Source organism: Gymnoscopelus braueri (genome assembly GCF_963280865.1).
Source record: "Gymnoscopelus braueri genome assembly, chromosome: 4".
Classification (NCBI taxonomy): domain Eukaryota; kingdom Metazoa; phylum Chordata; class Actinopteri; order Myctophiformes; family Myctophidae; genus Gymnoscopelus; species Gymnoscopelus braueri.
The window spans coordinates 15036577-15058840 of NC_137605.1; the positions used below are offsets into that span (position 1 = coordinate 15036577).

The 22264-nt window shown below is 44.3% G+C and overlaps 1 protein-coding gene across 1 annotated transcript in view; it reads right to left on the reverse strand.

Moving 5' to 3' along the window:
• cacng8b (calcium channel, voltage-dependent, gamma subunit 8b) overlaps positions 1–22264 on the reverse strand; it is a gene marked incomplete at both ends in the record, with an annotated part of 46555 nt that continues 24291 nt past the window's right edge. Inside the window, 3 exons of the mRNA XM_080426703.1 lie at positions 1–881; positions 3581–3721; positions 14008–14091. Of these exons, the coding sequence (XP_080282829.1) occupies positions 1–881; positions 3581–3721; positions 14008–14091 (1106 nt within the window). The remainder of the gene's footprint in view (positions 882–3580; positions 3722–14007; positions 14092–22264) is intronic.

Consider the following 22264-nt stretch of genomic DNA (forward strand, 5'->3'; position numbering starts at 1 on the left):
CTACACGGGCGTGGTCTTCCTATTCAGGGTGTTGGAGTTGCTCTCCCGGTCGCCCTTCAGCCTGTCCAGGGTGCCCATGCCGCCGCCGCCGCTACCGCTGCCGCGCCCGTCCCGGTCCACGGTGGACGAGCTGAAGGGCGGCGGCCCGCCGCCCACCGAGTTGACCGCGTTGGAGTTGACCGAGTTGCCCGGGTTGTGCGACTTGAGCGAGGGCAGCGTGCCGCTCAGGATCATCCCCCCGCCTCCGCCTCCTCCTCCTCCTCCGCCTCCTCCGCCGTCCTTCGGGAAGCAGTTGTGCAGCTGGTAGAGGGTGGCGCGGTCCACCGTGCCGTACATGGGCGGCAGGCCGGGCAGCTTGGGGTCGCGGGACAGCGTGTAGAGGGAGATGTCGCCGGCGCCGCCGGCCAGCGCCGCCGCCGCGCGGGAGTGCGGGTTGGGCAGCGTGGACACGGAGACGGGGCCGCCCTGCGAGAGGAGCGCCGACGGCGGCATGCCGAAGTTCTTGCCGCCGCCGCCGGGGCCCATGCCGCCCACGCCGCCGCCGCCGCCGACGGGCGAGGGGTCGCGGGAGCGCGACGGGTCGGTGGAGCGCGAGGAGGAGCGCGAGCGGCGGCGGAAGCGGTAGCTGGGCAGGCGCAGCATGGCGTGCGTGGTGCTCTTGAAGATGTCGGTGCGCGAGCGGCAGCGCAGCTCCTTGTTCTTCTCGATGTAGATGTTGACGGCGAGCACGCCCACCATCTCGGCCATGATGAAGGACAGGCCCCCGAAGTAGAACGACCAGCCGTACGAGTACTGCCACTTCTTGTCCTCGTCCTTCTTGGGGGAGATGTCGCCCAGCGCCGCCGAGATGTACACGATCACCCCGATGATGTTGCTCAGGCCTGTGAAAACGCATAGGAACGCAGTGGTTACTCTAGAACACTGATGATCAACCTGTGGGTCGGGACCCCCAGGGGGTTCCCCAAACGGTTTTGGGGGGGGGGGGGTCCCCAGATGATTAGCTTATAGCTTTATGTGCAACATTGTTTTCTCACTCAACAATAAACAAACCAACATACAGTATAAGTGTAGCCTATATAGAGTATCTGCACATTTCTAGAGTTACAATTTAATTACTTTTAAGACCTTTTTAGTACTGCAAAAAAAAATCTGGGTGGGGGGTCCCCAGTTAAAATATGATTTATTTGTATTTATTTATTTGTATCTCTAGTTACAGATCCAAGGGGTCCATTTGGTTCCTAAATATCAATCATTTGGCTGCATGGGGACCCCTTGGAACCTCCCTAAAGGGGATCCTTTTTGGCCCAGAGACTCCACATTGAAAACCAGTGACCTAGACTCAGAGCAAGCCTGGAAATGTCCGTTTTCTTTTTCTTTCATGGCAGTTCTGCTTTGTGGAATCAAAAGGATGGCAACATAGATAGTGGATGTGTTATGTGACACACGCCACGGGTGAAATGAAATAAATCATGACATAAAAGGCCCTATCGGTGGCATGGACATAATCTAATGGTAGCTCCACTACCAAAACTAAAATATAGGGACAGGTTTTTACTATCTGGGACTATAAGCTTTATACCAAGCCACCCTTGTCAACATGTATATCGTTGCATGTCGGCCGGAAACCTCTTATCTCTATATTTAAACCTATTGTGTTTGTTTCGTTAATGAACTGCCTACTTGACAGCAGTGGTGGAAAAAGTACTCAAATTCTTTACTTAAGTAAAAGTACCAATACTGCAATATAAAAATACTCTGTTACAAGTAAAAGTCCAGAATAAAAAATGTACTTGAGTAAAAGTACAACAGTATTGGCATCAAAATGTACTTAAAGTACCAAAAGTAAAAGTACTAAATATTTGAAAATAGCAGATCTACAAGCTCACAACGCGTCGCGATGCGACGCGTTGTGAGCTTGTAGATCGGCTATTTTCAAATAGCCTTTGTATAAAATAGGTTTAAAGTGGTTAATGTATGTTTCATTATATCATAATTTATATCTGAAAAGTAACTAGTAACTAAAGTTTTCAAATAATTGTAGTGGAGTAAAAGTACAATATTTGCCTCTGAGATGTAGTGGAGTAGAAGTAAAAGTATTGGAAATTGGAAATACTCAAGTAAAGTACAAATACCTCAACATTTTACTTAAGTACAGTACTTAAGTAAATGTACTTAGTTACTTCCCACCACTGCTTGACAGGGTCACACAAAAGCATCAAAAGTAGCAGATCCACAAGCTTTTGAATTTGAATCCTGAAAAGTAACATTTTTTGGACGGTTTCCACCCGACAGAGACGATTATATAACTTTCTAGCAGCAAATGAACATTAGTGGTTTTGTACGCCAGTTTACACAATGCTGTACCCCATCCAACTGTACATACTTTCCCCATTTTTGTCCCGTAAATTGTTTATTATGTTTCTGACACTTGCTTTGGCAATGGCAATGAATTGACTAACACCAAGGGCAGATAACAAATACACTATTTATTTTTCTTCTCAAACAGGATTTGCTCTATTTTGGAGCTATAATAAGTTTGTTTTTCTTTCGCAATGTTTGTAAACATGGGAGTAAAACCGGAGGCCTATACTAGGAAGCAGGATTATGTTATGAGCTAATGTTCCCCCCAGAATAGGGATGCTAGGGTTCAAGTGGTTGCATGTAAAGTGAGATGGAGCCGCTCCAGACAGCGATAAACAGATGAGACTTAGATCGTTGCTGTCGGGCAGACCGTATTTCTTCCCTCCATAAGTTAATGCACTACTTTGTCGCGCAAAAGCAGCGGAAATAGCTGACCTACAAGCTCACAATGCGTCGCGATGCGACGTGTTGTGAGCTTGTCTGCTTGTCTGCTGTTTTCATTGGAACACTGGTTCTTTTTCCCCCCGTTTCCTCAACAGCAACGGTTTTGGACATACAAGGTTTCCGCCTGACAGAGATGACATGGCGGTTGACGGTGTTAAAGACCAGAGGTTAGAGCAGGCCAATGGAGAGACAGTGAGCAGGTACACTACAGCGTCAACACATACAGTACACACTGTAACTGCACACGTAAACACACTGACACCTAATGCTATCCAGACCCACACACACACACGTACACATGTGAACATGTGCACACACACACACACGCGCGTGCACACACACACACACACACACACACACGCGCACACACACACACACATGCAGGCAGGCAGGCACGCATGCGCAGGCACGCAGGCACTCATACGCAGGCACGCACGCACACACACACACACATAATACAACACATGCACACACCGACTACCACACCCAGACACCCCTCCCCAACACACACACACACACACTCATACACTAAGCACATAGGTTAGTGGATCTCGTCACGCACACACGCGCACACACACACACACACACACACACACACACACACACACACACACACACACACACACACACACACACACACACACACACACACACACACACACACACACACACACACACACACACACACACACACACACACACACACACACACACACACACACACACACACACAGGTTGCATGCTACAGCAACGTGAGCAGAATCCAAGATGTTACCTGCTGCCACAAAGAGGATGCCCGCTCCTAGTATGATGTTCCTCTTGCTCTTGTAGAAGCGGCTGGCGGCAATGCACAGGCCTCCCATCAGCAGCAGGATGGCACTCAGGATGGGGAAGATGTTGGAAGCCCTGACCACCCCTGTACCACAGAGAGAGAGAGACACGCTGTTAAAACAACGTTACAATGATCACTAACCCACTAGCCTCGATCTCCAGGCTTTTATTTTCCTTCGCGTTTTGCTCAAAAATAAAGCCTGGACCAAGCTGTTGAAATTTCTGGCATAGGAAGTGGGAGTCAACCTTTAATTTCCCCAACCAACCAGAGTGCAGTGGGCGTCTCTCCAAATGTTGTGACGTCAGGGCTCTCAATGCCGCACATTGGAGGAAGAGGAGGGGCGCGGTGCGGGGCGGGGGCGAGCGCACAGATCGGAGAACCAATAGGAGCCCACGGATGTTTTCTCCTGAGATTTTGAATCCGTCGCTCTAGACCAGATATCAGACTGGCTGGGGCAGGCTACTAACCCACTAACCCTGACCACAACTGTCACACACAGGAGAGACACTCTGTTAAAACACTACGATTATCACGAACCCACTAACCCTGACCACCCCTGTCAGACAGGGGAGACACGTTGTTAACACATTCCCTGCCATTGACACAGATCTACGCCAATTAAAAAAAAAACATGTTTTTAGTGATTACGCTAGAGGGCGCATGATCGCATCGTGACCCGTTGTGAGCTTGTAGATCGGCTATTTTCACTATTTGTGCCACACTCTGGTATGATGAAAACGTTGAAATGTGGAGATACAAGGTTTCTGCCCGTTTCTGCTGAGAGAAAGGTATCTGAGAGGTAGCTACTGTAATTTCTCTCTGGTAAGCAACTTTGCTGCAAAAAAATATAATAAAATACATTTTTTTAAATATGATATATAAAAAGGCCAAGGAACATACTGTGGAAAATACCAGTCATGGATAAATAGTATTTGTAATAAATATTAGGTGTATTATTATTATTATTATTATTATTATTGTGTGTTTTTGAGTAAAGTGGGAAGCGCAAAACATGTATTGTCTTGTCTTGCATGTAGTGTACTGACCTGAGCAACATTAATTTCCCTCGCCGACAATGAAGGACATGCAATCTAATCTAATTCACTCCATTCACCCTTTATAGAGGAGGACAGCAGGGTGAGGCTGAGAGGGAGACGGGATTGGAGGAGACAGACACAGTGTCAAGCAGGGGGGAAGACAGTGTAGAGGGTCTGCTGGGATTTCTTCTTTTTTTCTCATTTTTTTCATTATTTATTTATTTACCCAGGATAGTAGCCAGTGATGGAAGAATTACTCACATGTTTTACTCAAGTAAAAGTATCAATACTGCAATGTAGAAATACTCGTATACTCCACTCCAGGGGACCGCCAGCAAAATGTGTTAATGCAGCATCAACCACTTTATCCATTTAGACGTTGGTTATTCAAAAATAGTTGATCTACAAGCTTGAGCTTGTACATCTGCTATTTTTGAAAAAAATCTGGATCAAACCTCGAAAATGCTTGGAAACACATTCTTCTTCTTAACACAAATCTTCTCTTCTGGGGGTCAAAACATTTTCAGATGGGGGTTCGCGGTAGCCTGGTAAACCCTCCCTCCGGAAATCTAATTTCCATTTGATTTCAGGAGTGAGTCTGGCATGATCGCCCATTCTGCAATATTGGCTGTGGGCTGGAGTTGGGTGGGAGTAATACCGTTGACTGACAACCCCTTCAGCCAATGATCGTTTTTCCCCTTCAGCCAATTGCAGTGCATTTTTACCACCTCCAGGACAATGTGACGCAACGGGACTTTTGAGATGGCCATGCCCAAAATAGGTTGCCTTATTCGGATACATGCGTGTCACTGCCCGCCCCTGCCGGTTCTCTGAATTTTTATTTTTAAATAGGCTCTGTCATGATTAATTGACCACATATATGAAGTTAAACAACTAAATTCTATCCAAACGATATCTTATAAGTAAATTCCGTGCCTCAAAAAATAAGTTTGAGAGCGTTTTATAACCGAAAGTAAGAAGTGAAGGCACTCGCACAAACAACACTGGCTGCCGTTCGTCTTTTGTCGGCTGCACTCAGGCTGCACTCGGCTTCATTCGGCCTCACTCGAACTCGCCACCTGATTGGCCAACTGTCGCTGTCAATCACAGAACGATGAGCGACGACGCTGATAGGCTCGTCCATTTGGTGTACGGGCTAGAAACGCCCAGACAAGCCTTCAGGCCAGACTCACTCCTGAAATCAAATGGAAATGAGATTTCCGGAGGGAGGGTTTACCAGGCTAGGTTCGCGGGCAAATACATATCGATTTGGGGTTTTAAATAGCTGATCTACATGCTCTCATGCCTGTAGATCAGCTATTTTCACAATTTGTATCTGTGGAACTGAGTCAAATTAAATGTAATGCCTCAACTCCTACAATTCCAAGTGCTTTGTCCGGGTGGGGCCCAGTTCAAATATGGGGCCTGAAAAGTTTGAGAACCACTGAGCTAAAGCATGTCAATAATACATTCACAGTCAGTACGGCACTCCTCTGGTCACAAACAAACACCACGTATTAGCACTCTCCCAAACTGCAAATGTTGTTTCAATCAGCAATGAACGGGGAAATTATCCTTTGAACGAATTGAAAGAATGGACCCCATACTTTCCCAAATGTATTAGAAGAGCCACTTAACGAAAGTCTGATTTCTTTTCTTTTTTTTCCCAATCTAAGAAAATAAATGAGGTCTCTTATCCAGTCAGTGTGAGAGAGAGAGAGAAACAGATGATTGGTGAAGATTAATCTTCTAGCCGGTAAGGTGACAAAAGCTATTGTAACACATCCTTTTCTTTTCTTTTTTTTGGGGAGGGAAGGCAGTGAGGGGAACCAAATGGAATCCAATAATTGTGGATGGATGGGCAAAGCCAAAAACATGTATGAGTTTTGCAGGAGATTGCGGTACCTATCACAGGCTGGTGATCATGCCATCGTGGTTCTCAAAGTGGGGTCTTTATCCATGTATATGTTGGCTTTTGAAAAATAGCAGATCTACAAACTCGCTTGTACATCTGCTATTTTTGAAAATCTTTTTTTCCCCATTCCCCCCCCCACACAAATCTTCAATTCTGGACGTCCCTAGCACAAAACATTTTCAGGTGGGGTTCTATGTATCAATACTTAATTGTCACGAAAAAGTTTGAGAACGAACTGGTGTAGTAAGTTCTGTATTTTATATCTGTATATGTCTTGATTGTTGATTTTTGTGTACAGTATGTAATCTCGACAGTATTGCAAATGAGGGTAAACCTCAATGCTGTTTTCGAGAACAAATAAAGGTTTCAATCAATCAAAGTATGGTAGCCTACTGACTTTACATTGAATAAGAGCATGTCTTGCACACATCGTAACATTTCCCAACACAACCCTCTTCGGGTATCGCCTCCCAGCTCCCACCAATCCCTCCTCCCAACGGGCCTTTACAGAATGTAATCCACTTAAAACCCTACTTAGTTGACTGGAGTCCCTCAGGGTTCTGTACTAGGTACTCTCCTTTCTTTTCCTCAACAACACCAAATCTATTTAAAGTTTAAGAACCTTTCAGAACATAGTTGCAAGGTGCTGTACAATGAGGAAATAAGTCAGAACCAATAGTGACATAGAAGGCAAAACAACACAAAACAAACTGCTTAGATCAAATGATACATTTTTACCCATTCAATCCCAGAACGCATCTGTGTCATTTTAAGATTTCTTTGGGCTATTAAAAAATAACAGATACAAGCCGCGCTATGAGCCTGTATACAGTATCAGCCATTTTTTGAAGAATCTTGAAAATGTGTGCAAATCTTTGAAATATGTATGTTTCTAAAGCGAACATTTGTAACTCAAATCTTCATGGGGGGTCCCTGGAACAAAACATGTTGAGATGGGTGTCCGCGGCCAAATACATTATCTAAAAATGTTTTCTAAATCTTAACAGTATGTTGCTATACCAGTGGTGCTCCAACTTTTCCATATCAAGGACCCCCAAAATTATATGTATTTGGCCGCAGACCCCCATCTCAAAATATATTGTTCCAGGGACCCCCCTGCTATCCTCGGTGCCGCGCCATGAGCTCGTATATCTGCTATTTTTGAATAGCCAAAGAAATGACAGATGCCTTACGGGTCTTAATGGATTAAAGTAACGGGAGATGGTTCCAGAGAGTGGGAGCAACCACAGCAAAGGGTTCGGTCACCCGTTAGTGTTAGTGTCTAGTCCAGCCTCATGGACGACCAGGAGGCCTTGGTAAGAAGACCTGGGAGGAGATCTCATACTTTTGAAGCGGATGCAGTCATTCAGAGACGTTCTGTAAAGTTGGGCCAGCAGTGTTTTGTAGGGGTGATTAAAAAGGATTTTAAAATCAATTCTGCATTCAAAAGGGCAAACCATGCAGTGAAGAGCAGGCCAGCACTGTGTGTAATGTGTGACCTCTACCACGACGTGTATTTCCTTGCTGTCGGACAGAAACCTCCTATCTCTGTATTCTAACTTTTAGTTTTTTCTCTGGAAATTAACGTCCTACTTACACTACAGCGTCACACGAAAGCATCAAAAGTTGCAGATCTACAAGCTCGAAATGCGGCGAGAAACGGCGCGTTTTGAGCTTGTAGATCTGCTACTTTTGCAATTTTTAAAATTTGAATCCTGAAAAGTAACAGTTTTGGACATATGAGATTTCCACCGGTTTCGACAGAGACAATTTGTAAGATTTCTGGCGTTCACATTTTGGATTAAATGGAGCCGAGAGAGGAGCGACTCCGGGTGGTAATATACTGCAACATAATGGAAGACGGGATGTAACAAAAGCATGAATGATTTTTTTAATGGATGTTTTTTTTTTCAGAGATGCTCTCTGGTCCCATGATAAGGATCTCAGTTTTGTGTTGGATTGATTGAGCTGAAGGAAGTTCTGAGAAATCCACTCATTTAAGCCATTAAGACCGGGAACGCATCTGTGTCATTTTAGATTTCTTTGGCTATTCAAAAATAGCAGATATACAAGCTCATAGCGCGGCACAGAGTGCCGCGCTATGAGCTTGTAGATCTGCTATTTTTGAAAAATTGTGAAATTTTTTTTTTTTATTTTTGTTCAAAAAACTGTTAGGATTTAGAAATCATTTTTTGAATTGGCCTCAGGCATTAATGGGTTAAGCAACGACGTTTTGCAAGACTGAGAGCTTGTTAAGGTCATTCTGTTTAAATGAAAAGTACGGCTGTGTATTTTGGTCGCTATAAATTGCAAGACACACACCGCCAGCAAACGGCGTGCGTCAAAACAGCCGGCGAGCTTGTAGATCTGCTATTTTTGATGGCGAACGTTCCCCCCGGAATGGGGATGCTGGGGCTCATGTGGTAAAAGCTGCACTATTTAACTTTTTTAAAATTAATGAATTGTAATTTTGTCCAATCTGTATGGTAGAGTATGCTTATACAATTGGGGTGGTTGTATTTGGTCTCCCTGCTCTTCTAGTAGTGAGACATTTAGATCGTGTCAAAGGTCATGTCTCACCTGACACAGGTTCTGACACGTATTTTGACCTGATGGTCAAGATTCAATTTATCCCCTGAGCAAGCAGGCAGGCTCTATTAGCTCAATTTAAAAAAGAAATGTCAGCAGTTCTACCCCCCAATCCGGGGTAGAAGAGGAAAGTTACATATAATATACTGCAGCTTTAAGCAGTTCAAAGAAAACACTATAAGGGCCTGGACATTTTGAAATTCTGAGAAAAGGTTAATTAAAGGTGCTGTAAAAGATATGTTTGGTTAAAACAAAAGCAAAGGTATTGTTAAAAAGTTAATGCTCTAGTCTATATTCTGATAGTAATCATTGCTATAGAGTGTTTGTTCAGTAACAGGAATCTCCCTGTCTCTCCAGCTCTTTGGTAAACAGAAAATACATTTTCAGGTGTGATAGGAACTTTTTAATTTCATTTTCTACATTAACCACTTGACGCCTAGCATGTGTTCCTCAGGGGAACATTCCCCTGAAAATAGCCGAGCTTGTAGATCGTCAAAGATGTTTGGTGTAGAGGGAAAAAAGAGCAGACCAAGTACAAAGCCAAAGGTCGAGTCTACTAAGTAAACTGCACATTAAAACTAACCCAACATTAATAGAAAAGATAATGTGTAAACAAACAAACAAACAAACAAACAAACAAACAAACAAACAAACAAACAAGTATTTTCACAACCATGATGATGCTAATATGTCAGTATCATGTCAGTATCATGTCAGTATTAGGGTCAGTATCATGTCAGTATTAGGGTCAGTATTAGGGTCAGTATCATGGTCAGTATCATGTCAGTATCATGTCAGTATTATTGTCAGTGTCTTGGTCAGTATCATGGTCAGTATCATGGTCAGAATCATGGTCAGTATCATGTCAGTATCATCGTCAGTGTCATGGTCAGTATCATGTCAGTATCATGGTCAGTGTCATGGTCAGTATCATGGTCAGTATCATGGTCAGTATCATGTCAGTATCATGGTCAGTGTCATGGTCAGTATCATGTCAGTATCCTGGTCAGTATCGTGGTCAGTATCATCGTCAGTATCATGTCAGTATCATGGTCAGCATCATGTCAGTATCATGGTCAGTGTCATGGTCAGTGTCATGGTCAGTATCATGGTCAGTATCATGGTCAGTATCATGGTCAGTATCATGGTCAGTGTCATGTCAGTATCATGGTCAGTATCATGTCAGTATCATCGTCAGTATCATGTCAGTATCATGGTCAGTATCATGGTCAGTATCATGGTCAGTATCATGGTCAGTGTCATGTCAGTATCATGTCAGTATCGTGGTCAGTATCGTGGTCAGTATCATGGTCAGTATCATGGTCAGTATCGTGGTCAGTATCATGGTCAGTATCATGTCAGTATCATGGTCAGTATCATGTCAGTATCATGTCAGTGTCATGTCAGTATTATGTCAGTATCATGGTCAGTATCATGGTCAGTATCATGGTCAGTGTCATGGTCAGTGTCATGGTCAGTATCATGGTCAGTATCATGGTCAGTATCATGGTCAGTATCATGTCAGTATTATGGTCAGTATCATGGTCAGTATCATGGTCAGTATCATGTCAGTATTATGGTCAGTATCATGGTCAGTATCATGGTCAGTGTCATGTCAGTATTATGGTCAGTATCATGTCAGTATCATGGTCAGTATCATGGTCAGTATCATGTCACTATGAAGCTATCTATGGAACATATGAAAGAAATTGAATGTGCAACACAATTCTTATGTAGTGGGGGTCCCTGCATCATCTATCTCTCAGCTAAGGGGTCCTTGGCCTGAAAAACATGATCTATAGCAATAATTGCTATGGGAATCTAGAGCTATTAAACATGCATTTTAACACACACACACACACACACACACACACACACACACACACACACACACACACACACACACACACACACACACACACACACACACACACACACACACACACACACACACACACACAACACAGCACCTTTAACAAGCTTTCTGACAGATTTCTGTATTTAATTTCTGTATTATGATTATGGTGGTAGTGAAATTCATACCTAATGCCTCGTTCTGAGTTTTTCATGAACACATTGAGCCAAATGTCTAGTGACCTTGATTGATATAGCAATAAATAAAGTATACTGTCTCTGTCGGGTGCAAACTTCATAATGTGTCCAACACTGTTGTTACTTTTCAGGATTTCAGCAAAAGCAGCAGATCTACAAGCTCGAAACGCGGCGCGAAGCGACGCGTTTCGAGCTTGTGGATCTGCTACTTTTGATGCTTTCGTTTCGTGTGACGCTGTAAAGCAGGGCGTTAATTTACGAGAAAACACAAACAGTTAGATTATGGAGATAGGAGGTTATTGCCAGACGGCGACGATATCAACTGGCTCTCTGAGGAGAAGTGTAATATTAAAATGTACACACAGCGCTGTGTGATAAAAGTAATTACTCCATGTCAGGCATATGACTGATTGGCTTCTCATGATAGCTGCAGGAGGTTTGCCAATCGCACTCTCACACGCACACGCACACGCACACGCACACAAACACACGCACACGCACACACGCACACACACATTGGTGGAAAAAGTACTCAATTTTTTTATTTAAAGGTAGGGTAAGTGATATTTTTTGGTTAAAACAAAAAGTATTTTGTTAAAAGGTTAAAATACTATATTCTGATAGTAATCATTGCTATAGAGTGTTTTCTCAGTAACAGATGTCTCCCTGTCTCTCCAGCTCTTTAATAAACAGAAAATACATTTTTCGGTAGGTGTCAGAAAGTACCCATTTTTAAGCTTAATTTGTATAGTGTTTCAGTTCCAATTTTGCCTGCTCATTTCTTAGTGTCATCACTTCCAATTTCACTTGTTTAATCTATATCCTGATTGAGTCTCTGTCCTGGTTGGATACAATTGGAAATGAAACTGAAACTGAAACGAAAATGCATTTACTGTTTTATAAAAAGGTGGAGAGACAAGGAGACTCCTAATACTGAAAAAACACTGAGTACAAGCAATGAGTACTATCAGAATATAGAGCTATTTAACAATTATTTTAACCAATGCAAATCACTTACCCTACCTTAAGTAAAAGTAGCAATACTGCAATAAAGAAATACTCTGTTACAAGTAAAAGTCCGGAATTCAAAATATGCTTGAGTAAAAGTACAAAAGTATTCGCATCAAAATGTACCTAAAGTACCAAAAGTATAAGAACTCATTATGCAGAATATCCAATAAAAAAATGTCAATTTGAAGTGGTTAATGTATGTGTTGTAATAATAATCCAAATCTACAAAGTAACTATTAACTAAAGTTTTCAAATAAATGTAGTGGAGTAAAAGTACAATATTTGAATCCAAGATGTAGTGGAGTAGAAGTAAAAGTATTGGAAATTTGAAATACTCAAGTAAAGTACAAATACCTCAAAATTGTACTTAAGTACAGTACTTAAGTAAATGTACTTTCCACCACTGCGCACACACGCACACGCACACACGTACAGACGTGCACACGCACATGCACACGCCCACACATAAACAGACGCTTCCACAACACACTCACCGCCAAAGGGGAGAATTCTCCCCTTTTCAGTCAATGGTCTCAACCGCCAAAGGGGAGAATTCTCCTCTTTTAATTATATTTTTTTATTCTGTTTTTGAATTCCTAAAAAGTTTCTCTAATTTTTGAGTATGAATTTATAACCCTAACCCTAACAAATTAATAATAAAAAAATAATAATAATAATCCATTCACTTCGATGTTAAAAAATAAACGGACAATTAATTCACATTGTTTCTATAAAAAAATGATTACAACCCTGGCAGTGGGTGATTTTATTATGAAAAAACTTTGGCGGTGAATGTGTTAACACTCTTCATCCTCTCATCTAGGACAGCTCGGCCACAGGAGGGAAATGCCACTTAAATGCCACCCAAATGCCTCAGCAACATGGCATGCATGCACACAGTGTTGTCCTTGACGTATATGCACTGCATGCACACACACACACACACACACACACACACACACACACACACACACACACACACACACACACACACACACACACACACACACACACACACACACACACACACACACACACACGTGTGTACCATGTATCAATGGAGAGGGGACATATCACCGCAGGGCCACCGGACGGACACACATGCCCCCCCCCCCCCCCCCTCACCCAACAAAAATAGTGTTCGTTCGTCTTTTCGGTTGAAAAGACGTCATATTTTTTGGTGGAGTGACACTGACACAGTTCATGCAGTGAAGTCTAAATGAAGCCTGAGCTTCAACTAGGGCAGCTCCCATCTCCACTGTCTTCAATATGCACAAAGCAGCATGTTTAATTCACATGATGCTCACACAATCTGTTGAGGAATGTGCTACATCCAACCATGCCAGTGCTCCTCTCCTCTCCTCTCCTCTCCTCTCCTCTCCTCTCCTCTCCTCTCCTCTCCTCTCCTCTCCTCTCCTCTCCTCTCCTCTCCTCTCCTCTCCTCTCCCCTCCACAATCTGTTGAGGAATGTGCTACATCCAACCATGCCAGTGCTCCTCTTCCTCTTCCTCTCCTCTCCTCTCCTCTCCTCTCCTCTCCTCTCCTCTCCTCTCCTCTCCTCTCCTCCCTTCTCCTCTCCTCACCTAGTCCTCTCCTCTCCTCCCCTCCCCTCCTAGTCCTCTCCTCTCCTCCCTTCTCCTCTCCTCACCTAGTCCTCTCCTCTCCTCCCTTCTCCTCTCCCTAAAATAACAATAGATTTTCTTTCTTTCGTTCTCCATGAATACATGAACAACAATAACGTCTCCATCGTGCGGCGTTACACTCACGTAGAACGTATTCTGCACCGTCGTGGTCAAAGTCAGCGTCCTCTGGGAAGTGGTTGATCTGGGAACACACTCCTCTCTTCACCCCTAAAACAACAGAGAGAGAGAGAGAGAGAAAGACACACATTCAGCGTTTACTGCACACAACATCACATTACCCACTTAAACCCTATATGGTTGACCGGAGTCCCTCAGGGCTGTATACTAGGGTCTTTTCTGTTTTCTGTTATTTTGGGGAAAGCTTTCGCTGAAAATAGCCGATCGATTGGTTATTTTCAGCGAAAGCTTTCACCACAACAAGGATGATGGGGTTTAGGTGGTTAAAGCTGAAATCTATTTTTTTTACGTGTTTTAATACATTTAGTTATTAAATTGTATTTATTTTAACCGTTTTATCCTTTTCTTATGTTTTTTTTCACCCTTTGTATTGTTTGAATCAGTTTTTTAAAATCTTATTTTAGCATGTTTATTGAGTGTGTACAGCACTTTGGCTCAATGCTGTTGTTTTTAATATATTGGTAGTTGCGGGTTGCGTTTTTTTCGGCTTGTTTCGAAAGTGTAGTTGCTTTATGTGGGCTTGCCTTCCTAATGTTGCAAGTATCAATTATTACAATTATAAAACATATATTAACCACATTAGACCATTTATACCTACATACCCTTTGAAAATAGCAGATCTACAAGCTCACAATGCGTCGCAATGCGACGCGTTGTGAGCTTGTAGATCTGCTATTTTCAAACATTTTTGTACTTTTACTTTAAGTACTTCAAGTACATTTTGATAGCAATACTTTTGTACTTTTACTCAAGTAAATCTTGAATTCCATACTTTTACTTGTAACAGAGTACTTCTACATACAGTAGCAGTATTGATACTTTTACTTAAGTAAAACATTTGAGTACTTTTTCCACCACTGAGCGTGACACACGACAACAGAGAAAATCAATTCATACTGGAACACAGATATATCTGATCGCATATTTTGCACAGTGATAATAATGCACACACTAAAATCCACAGGGTTAATTTAACTCAGAGCGTGTGCACAATGGAACCAAATGGACCCCATTTGTACACATTTTCACTCTGTATTGTCCGGTGTTATTGAGCTATGATGGTCAGTGTGACCTTGTTGCTGCGGTGCCATCATGTTAGTGTTAGTATGGGATCATTATGTCACTATATGGCTGTGGATTCATATTCATATCGATATAAGTGTCAATATGTTCTACACCACTGGCACTGAGGCCATGTTACATATAAAAAAGGGGGGACATTTTCTTAACCACTTAAGCCCTATATAGCCTACTTTGTATAAAAATAGCTAGCAACCTACGTGTCGCATTGTGATCCGTTGGGAGCTTGTAGATGTGCTATTTTCGCTATTAAAAAATTGCAAATAAAAAACGATTTGGACAATTATTTTTACATTTGTCCAACATAGGGACATCAGGGTTAATGTATTTTCTATCATCACATTATTAATTTAATTATGATAATATCAAAATATCCGAATATCCCGAAAGGAAAATGTGTTTATTCAATTCAGTCTGACTAGAAGCAGGGATAAAAGGTGCTGCTAAACCAAAAAAAACTGAGAGAGAGGGGGGGGGGCTATTAGAAGCAGAGGCATGGATACCCATCCCCTAACCATCCCAGCTAATGGATCCTTGCTGATATGCACACTGCTCGGCTCTGCGATTCCACCTCTGGTCACACATTCATTAACGCTTTATTGTTTAATGACATGTTAAATTGAGAGGATGATAATGGACACTGAACAAACAATGGAACACGCTGTGTTAGGTGACAGATAGACATTAGTAACATGCAGTCACTGTGTTAAAGGACAATACATAATCGGAAAGGACTTCCCGAACTTTAGTTCGGAGAGTCATGACCATAGACTGTAAATATGGACGAAAGGAGCCCCATTGGTTTATCTACAGACCCGTTTTCGAAGCCACTGTTTTTCGGCAAAATCAAATCCACCATCTTGGAACTTCCGGTCCCGAAAAGCAACCCGAAACTAATGCTATTGGCTGGAAGGGCAGCGAGGGCATATCACCTCCCTTTCCCAAGTCATATCACCTCCCTTTCCCAAGCTATATCACCTCCCTTTCCCAAGTCATATCACCTCCCTTTCCCAAGTCATATCACCTCCCTTTCCCAAGTTATATCACCTCCCTTTCCCAAGTTATATCACCTCCCTTTCCCAAGTCATATCACCTCCCTTTCCCAAGTCATATCACCTCCCTTTCCCAAGTTATATCACCTCCCTTTCCCAAGTTATATCACCTCCCTTTCCCAAGTCATATCACCTCCCTTTCCCAAGTCATATCACCTCCCTTTCCCAAGTTATATCACCTCCCTTTCCCAAATTATATCACCTCCCTTTCCCAAGTTATATCACCTCCCTTTCCCAAGTTATATCACCTCCCTTTCCCAAGTTATATCACCTCCCTTTCCCAAGTTATATCACCTCCCTTTCCCAAGTTATATCACCTCCCTTTCCCAAGCTATATCACCTCCCTTTCCCAAGTCATATCACCTCCCTTTCCCAAGTTATATCACCTCCCTTTCCCAAGTTATATCACCTCCCTTTCCCAAGTCATATCACCTCCCTTTCCCAAGTTATATCACCTCCCTTTCCCAAATTATATCACCTCCCTTTCCCAAGTTATATCACCTCCCTTTCCCAAGTTATATCACCTCCCTTTCCCAAGTTATATCACCTCCCTTTCCCAAGTCATATCACCTCCCTTTCCCAAGTTATATCACCTCCCTTTCCCAAGTTATATCACCTCCCTTTCCCAAGTCATATCACCTCCCTTTCCCAAGTTACATCACCTCCCTTTCCGACTCTTGACTCTGAGAGAATCATAGAAGCAGAGATGAGGTCATCCCAAAAACAGTCAGTCCATCCACTCCCATGTCATGAGATGTAGAAAAACACATCTAGCTGGGATTTCTTCTTTTTTTGTGTGAAAACGAGCCATATTCAACTGACGATTACAACAGAACGGACGATCGCGGTAAAAATGCTTTTGTTCCGGTGGATAGACGAGACCCTCCCCCCAGACAGCCTTTGTTTACATCCACGTCCACAACGTGGCTTCCGTGGCTCTCAGTGGCTCAATCGTCAAAATAGGGTAAAAACGCTGGCAGAGGTGGATCAATTAATTAATTAATTAATTAATTAATACCTGGCAATGAATGGGTTAAGTGGTTAAAATGCTTCTGTCACACAGTCTGTGTAAAACGAAGCGGTGAAGATGCAAAGAAACCGCAGCGGGATGTCCTCCCATCCCACTTCCGTTTGCCTCTTTGCGTCGCGTAAAATTGTACCTACTGTAAATCAAATAGAATTTATAGTCTACTCTATGCATAATATAGCTTGTAGCTTAGCAGAAATGGAAATTAAAAAACATATATTTTAAGATATATATATAGATTTTTAAAGATTGTTTTGTTTTCGTGAAAGGAAATTATGAACAGATGACAGCTTCTGGCTTGCAAAGACAAACACATACCACACACACACACACACACACACACACACACACACACACACACACACACACACACACACACACACACACACACACACACACACACACACACACACACACACTCCTGAGAAGCAGATGGTCCTCCTTGCCCTCTGTGGTGGACGTTGTTTTCTTGCATCTCATCTGCATCTCATTTGAGTAAAAAAAAAACTGTACATTCTTGTTGTCATTTTGAAGAGGACATCCTGAGCTTTCCAAAGACACCACATGTGTGGAGGTTGGACCATGCTGACATCTTCCAGGTTCTTCTAAAAAAAACAAAAATACTGACCTCCAGAGGTCAGCTTTTTGAAACTTCCACAATAGGCTCTGTGCATAACTGTGTAGTCAACCCGATCTCCAGAGGAAACGTTCTCTTTGAACGTTTTTGAACGTTATGAAATTCCGTGAATAGACACGGAAAAACCCGAAATTCCGTGCATAGCCGCCTCGCATCTCCCCCATTGTGACTAAACCATGACGGAGGCGCGCAGTCACAGGCGAACTGTCACCCCGTGAAGGACCACCGAGGGAGCTAAGGCGACCGAGTTGCCGTCCTGAACGGTGTGACGTTCGCCTGTGCCTACTCAGCGCCGTTTGAGTTATGTACCGATAGGCACAGAATCGTAAATTTTGTTGTGGGGACTGCTTGCGACTGGTTACGCCCACCGTGGGACTCGCCGTACATATGCACGCAATTTCGGGGTTTCTAGGCGACTATCCACGGAATGAAGTGCACTGTTCCGTGCAATGTTACGGAGATCTCTGGAGATCAGGCTGGTGTAGTCCCATGGTTTGCAGAAGGTGACATATACCCGGCCGTATCCTTTTAGTTTTTTCCCCATAGATCGGTAGGGATGAGTATACGTTCCCATTTGAACCAATACGGTACGATAACCGATACCTTGAATTCGATATGTACCGAGAACGGTTACTTAATTTCATCATTGTTAGGGTTTAGTAGCAAAGACGGTACTTGTAATGGTACCGACCGGACCGATTCACGTCGGTATTACCGAGTAACAGTTCACTTAAAAACGAACGGTACCACATTTCAGTACTCTTGAAAGCATCCGTTACAGTTAGGCTACTGACATTTTAATGGACGTGTTACTCGTTACTTTACCTTTTACCTTTCCTTTTACCGTTCCTTTTTTTGATACGATACAGAAAAAGGTAAACATTTTGCCGAGCATTGCCCCTCTTTTACACTTTCACTTTCAACACTGAGCGAGTGAGTCCCGTTCGTTTTTAAATGAACTGGTACTTGGTAGTACCGACGTGATTCGGTCGGTACCATTACCGGTACTGGCAACTTTCGCTACTTTTGCGCTACACCTTTGTATGACAAAGTAGGGCATTCATTTACGAAAAATGCCCGACAGTGTGTTTTTGGTTAAAAAGCTGGAGAGCAAATTAAAGGAGGATATGGGAAAATGTACCTTTTGGAAACCTGTAACTACAATTAAGCACAGCGCCTATTACCCAGGAATGGTGCTCCATTCCTAGTTATCCTCTTCCTCATACACCTCGGTCCACTACCCCAAAAAAAATAATAACAAGGGAGCGCCATGGAGAACGGCTGCTTTCGTAATCGCTCTGTAGCGTCGCAACGTTTTTCCATCTTTTTAGTATTTTTTAGCCTTCTCTTTTTTTCCTACACCGTCGGGTGTCTGAGGAGTTATGACAGACAAGCACTTATGGACATCAGCACAGCGATTACACACAGAATTCCGGACTTTTTTGCGGAAAATCCTCCACTCGGTTGGGTGGGGGGAGGGCTCCCCTTTGTCCCGGCCGGGACACTGGCACGGAAACGGCGAAGAAGACGGCCAGGTCGACGAGGGAAAAGAGCGGGTCTCCTCGTAAGAACAACAAAACGTGGATATAAACCTGCACTGCCTTCAATCCTGCTAGCGAACGTTAGATCTCTGTGTGAATCAAGAACAGTGACCACTATGGACGACTTACTGGTGCGCGTTAAATACAACACCGAGACGAGGAGCACGTCTATTGTTGTGCTAACAGAGACGTGGCTAACGGAGTTAGCATCTGATTCTTCCATCACTCCCCCTGGTTTCACCGTGTATAGGAAAGACAGAGACCCTGTACTAAGCGGTAAGCAACGTGGGGGGGGAGTTTGTGCCTTGATCAACAACAACTGGTGCAAAGATGTTAAAATCCTAGATAGTCACTGCTCTCCAGACCTTGAACTTTTAATCATAGCCTGCCGTCCTTTCTACCTACCACGCGACTTCAGCATTGTGATTGTAGCCGTTGTTTACATTCATCCTGGAGCTAATAAGGACACAGCTATGAGGGAATTACACCAGGCGATCAGTGCACAAGAAAATCGCCACCCGGACTGCGCAGTCATCTGCCTAGGCGACTTCAACCGGACAGACTTAAAAAAGGTCTTTCCCAAATTCCACCAGCATGTCACCTGCAGTACCCGTGGTGACAATATTCTTGACCACTGCTACACGCCCTTCAAGGATGGATACAAAGCTCTCCGCCGCCCACCGCTAGGAAGCTCTGACCACTACGCCATCCAGCTGCTACCTGCCTACAAACAGAGGCTAAAAAGGGAGCCGGTCGTTGAGAAGGAAATCCGAATCTGGTCTGAGGACACAGACGCTATGGTACAATCCTGCTTCTACCAGACTGACTGGGGGATGTTTAAGAACGCCGCTGGGAATAACATCAACGAACTCTCAGACTCAGTCACTGGCTTTATCAGTAAGTGCATAGATGACATAGTCCCAAAAAAGACAGTTCGGATCTATCCCAATCAGAAACCATGGATGGACAGCGGAGTACGTGCACATCTGCATGAACGGGATGCTGGTTTCAAATCTGGCGACGTGGAAACGCGCAACACGACACGCGCGGCCCTAAACAGCGCCATCAGGAAGGCGAAAAAGGCCTACACAAAAAAGATGCAAGACAAACTCAGCAATGGCGACATCAGGAGCACATGGCAGGCGGTACACACCTTGACAGACTGCAAAACAAGAACCAGAAGCGAGGTGAACCCGCCTGCCTCCCTCCCCAACGAACTGAACACTTTCTACGGCCGGTTTGAGATCAGCCCCAACCGCGGCAGCCAAGCGGGGCCATCAGCAGCACCAGCAGAGGAGAACCCTCTAACCATCTCGGAGAGAGAAGCGCGTACAGCCTTCGCACGGGTCAACATCCACAAGGCAGCCGGACCTGATGGGATTCCAGGCCGGGTCCTTAAGGCATGTGCAGACCAGCTGGCGGGTGTCTTCGCTGACATCTTTAACCTCTCCCTCTCCCAGGCTGTGGTCCCTGCAGGGTTCAAAATGTCAACCATTGTGCCCATTCCCAAAAAGGCCAAAGTGACATGCCTGAACGACTGGAGACCTGTCGCTCTCACCCCGATCGTCAGCAAGTGCTTCGAGAAACTGGTGAGGGAATACATCAGCTCCACGCTACCTGCCTCGCTGGATCCGTGGCAGTATGCATACCGCAAAAACAGATCCACCGACGACGCTATTGCCATGGCTCTCCACACCGTCCTCTCGCACATGGACAACAAGCTGCTGAAGGACAAATATGTACGTATGCTGTTCGTGGACTACAGCTCAGCATTCAACACCATTGTCCCAGCAATACTTGACAAAAAGCTCAGAGACCTAGGGCTACACCCAAGCATGTGCGACTGGATACAGGACTTCTTGTCCAACCGACATCAGGTGGTGAGAATGGGCAGCATCACATCCGACCCCCTGACCCTCAACACCGGAGCACCCCAGGGATGCGTGCTGAGCCCTCTCCTCTACTCCCTGTACACGTATGACTGCATAGCCACACATGTCTCCAACACCATCATAAAGTACGCGGACGACACGACAGTGATAGGCCGAATCGTCAACAACGACGAGTCTGACTATACAGAGGAGATCAACTCACAGGCACTCTGGTGCCGGGAGAACAACCTCTCTCTTAACGTCGACAAGACCAAAGAACTGATCGTGGACTTCAGGAGGCCGCGGAGAGACCATGCGCCCATCCTCATCGACGGTGCTGCAGTGGAAAGGGTCAGCGAGTTCAAGTTCCTCGGAGTACACATCGAGGAGGACCTCAAATGGGAGACGCACACCACACACGTGAGGAAAAAGGCTCAGCAACGACTGTACTGGCTCCGCCGCCTGAAGAAGCTCGGAGTAGGACATCGCATCCTCAGGCTGTATTACAACAGTTCTGTTGAAGGCATCCTAACAGGCTGTGTCACGGCCTGGTACGGGAACTGCACTGCCCGAGAAAAGATCAGCCTACAGCGAGTAGTGCGATCGGCAGAGCGGATAATGGGAATCGAGCTCCCAGCGCTCCAGGAACTGTACAAAAAGCGGTGCGTGGTCAAAGCCAAGCGCATCATCAAGGACAAGCACCACCCAAGTCACAGACTGTTCAAACCCCTACAACGACCGCGAACGGGCAAGGGGCTCTACCGCAGTATCAAGAGTTCCACCACCAGGTACTGGTGCAGTTTTAATCCGGCTGCTGTCAGGATGCTGAATGAGGCATAAGCCTTGTTCAGCAGCCTGACAGCAGGCGGTGCAAAACTTTTCTGGCTCTTCCTGAACACACCTGTGGATTATACCAGGGACAATGACTTGGACTTAGCTCCCCCTCGGACACACCTGTGGACTACACCAGGTACAAATGACTTTTTCGTTGCACT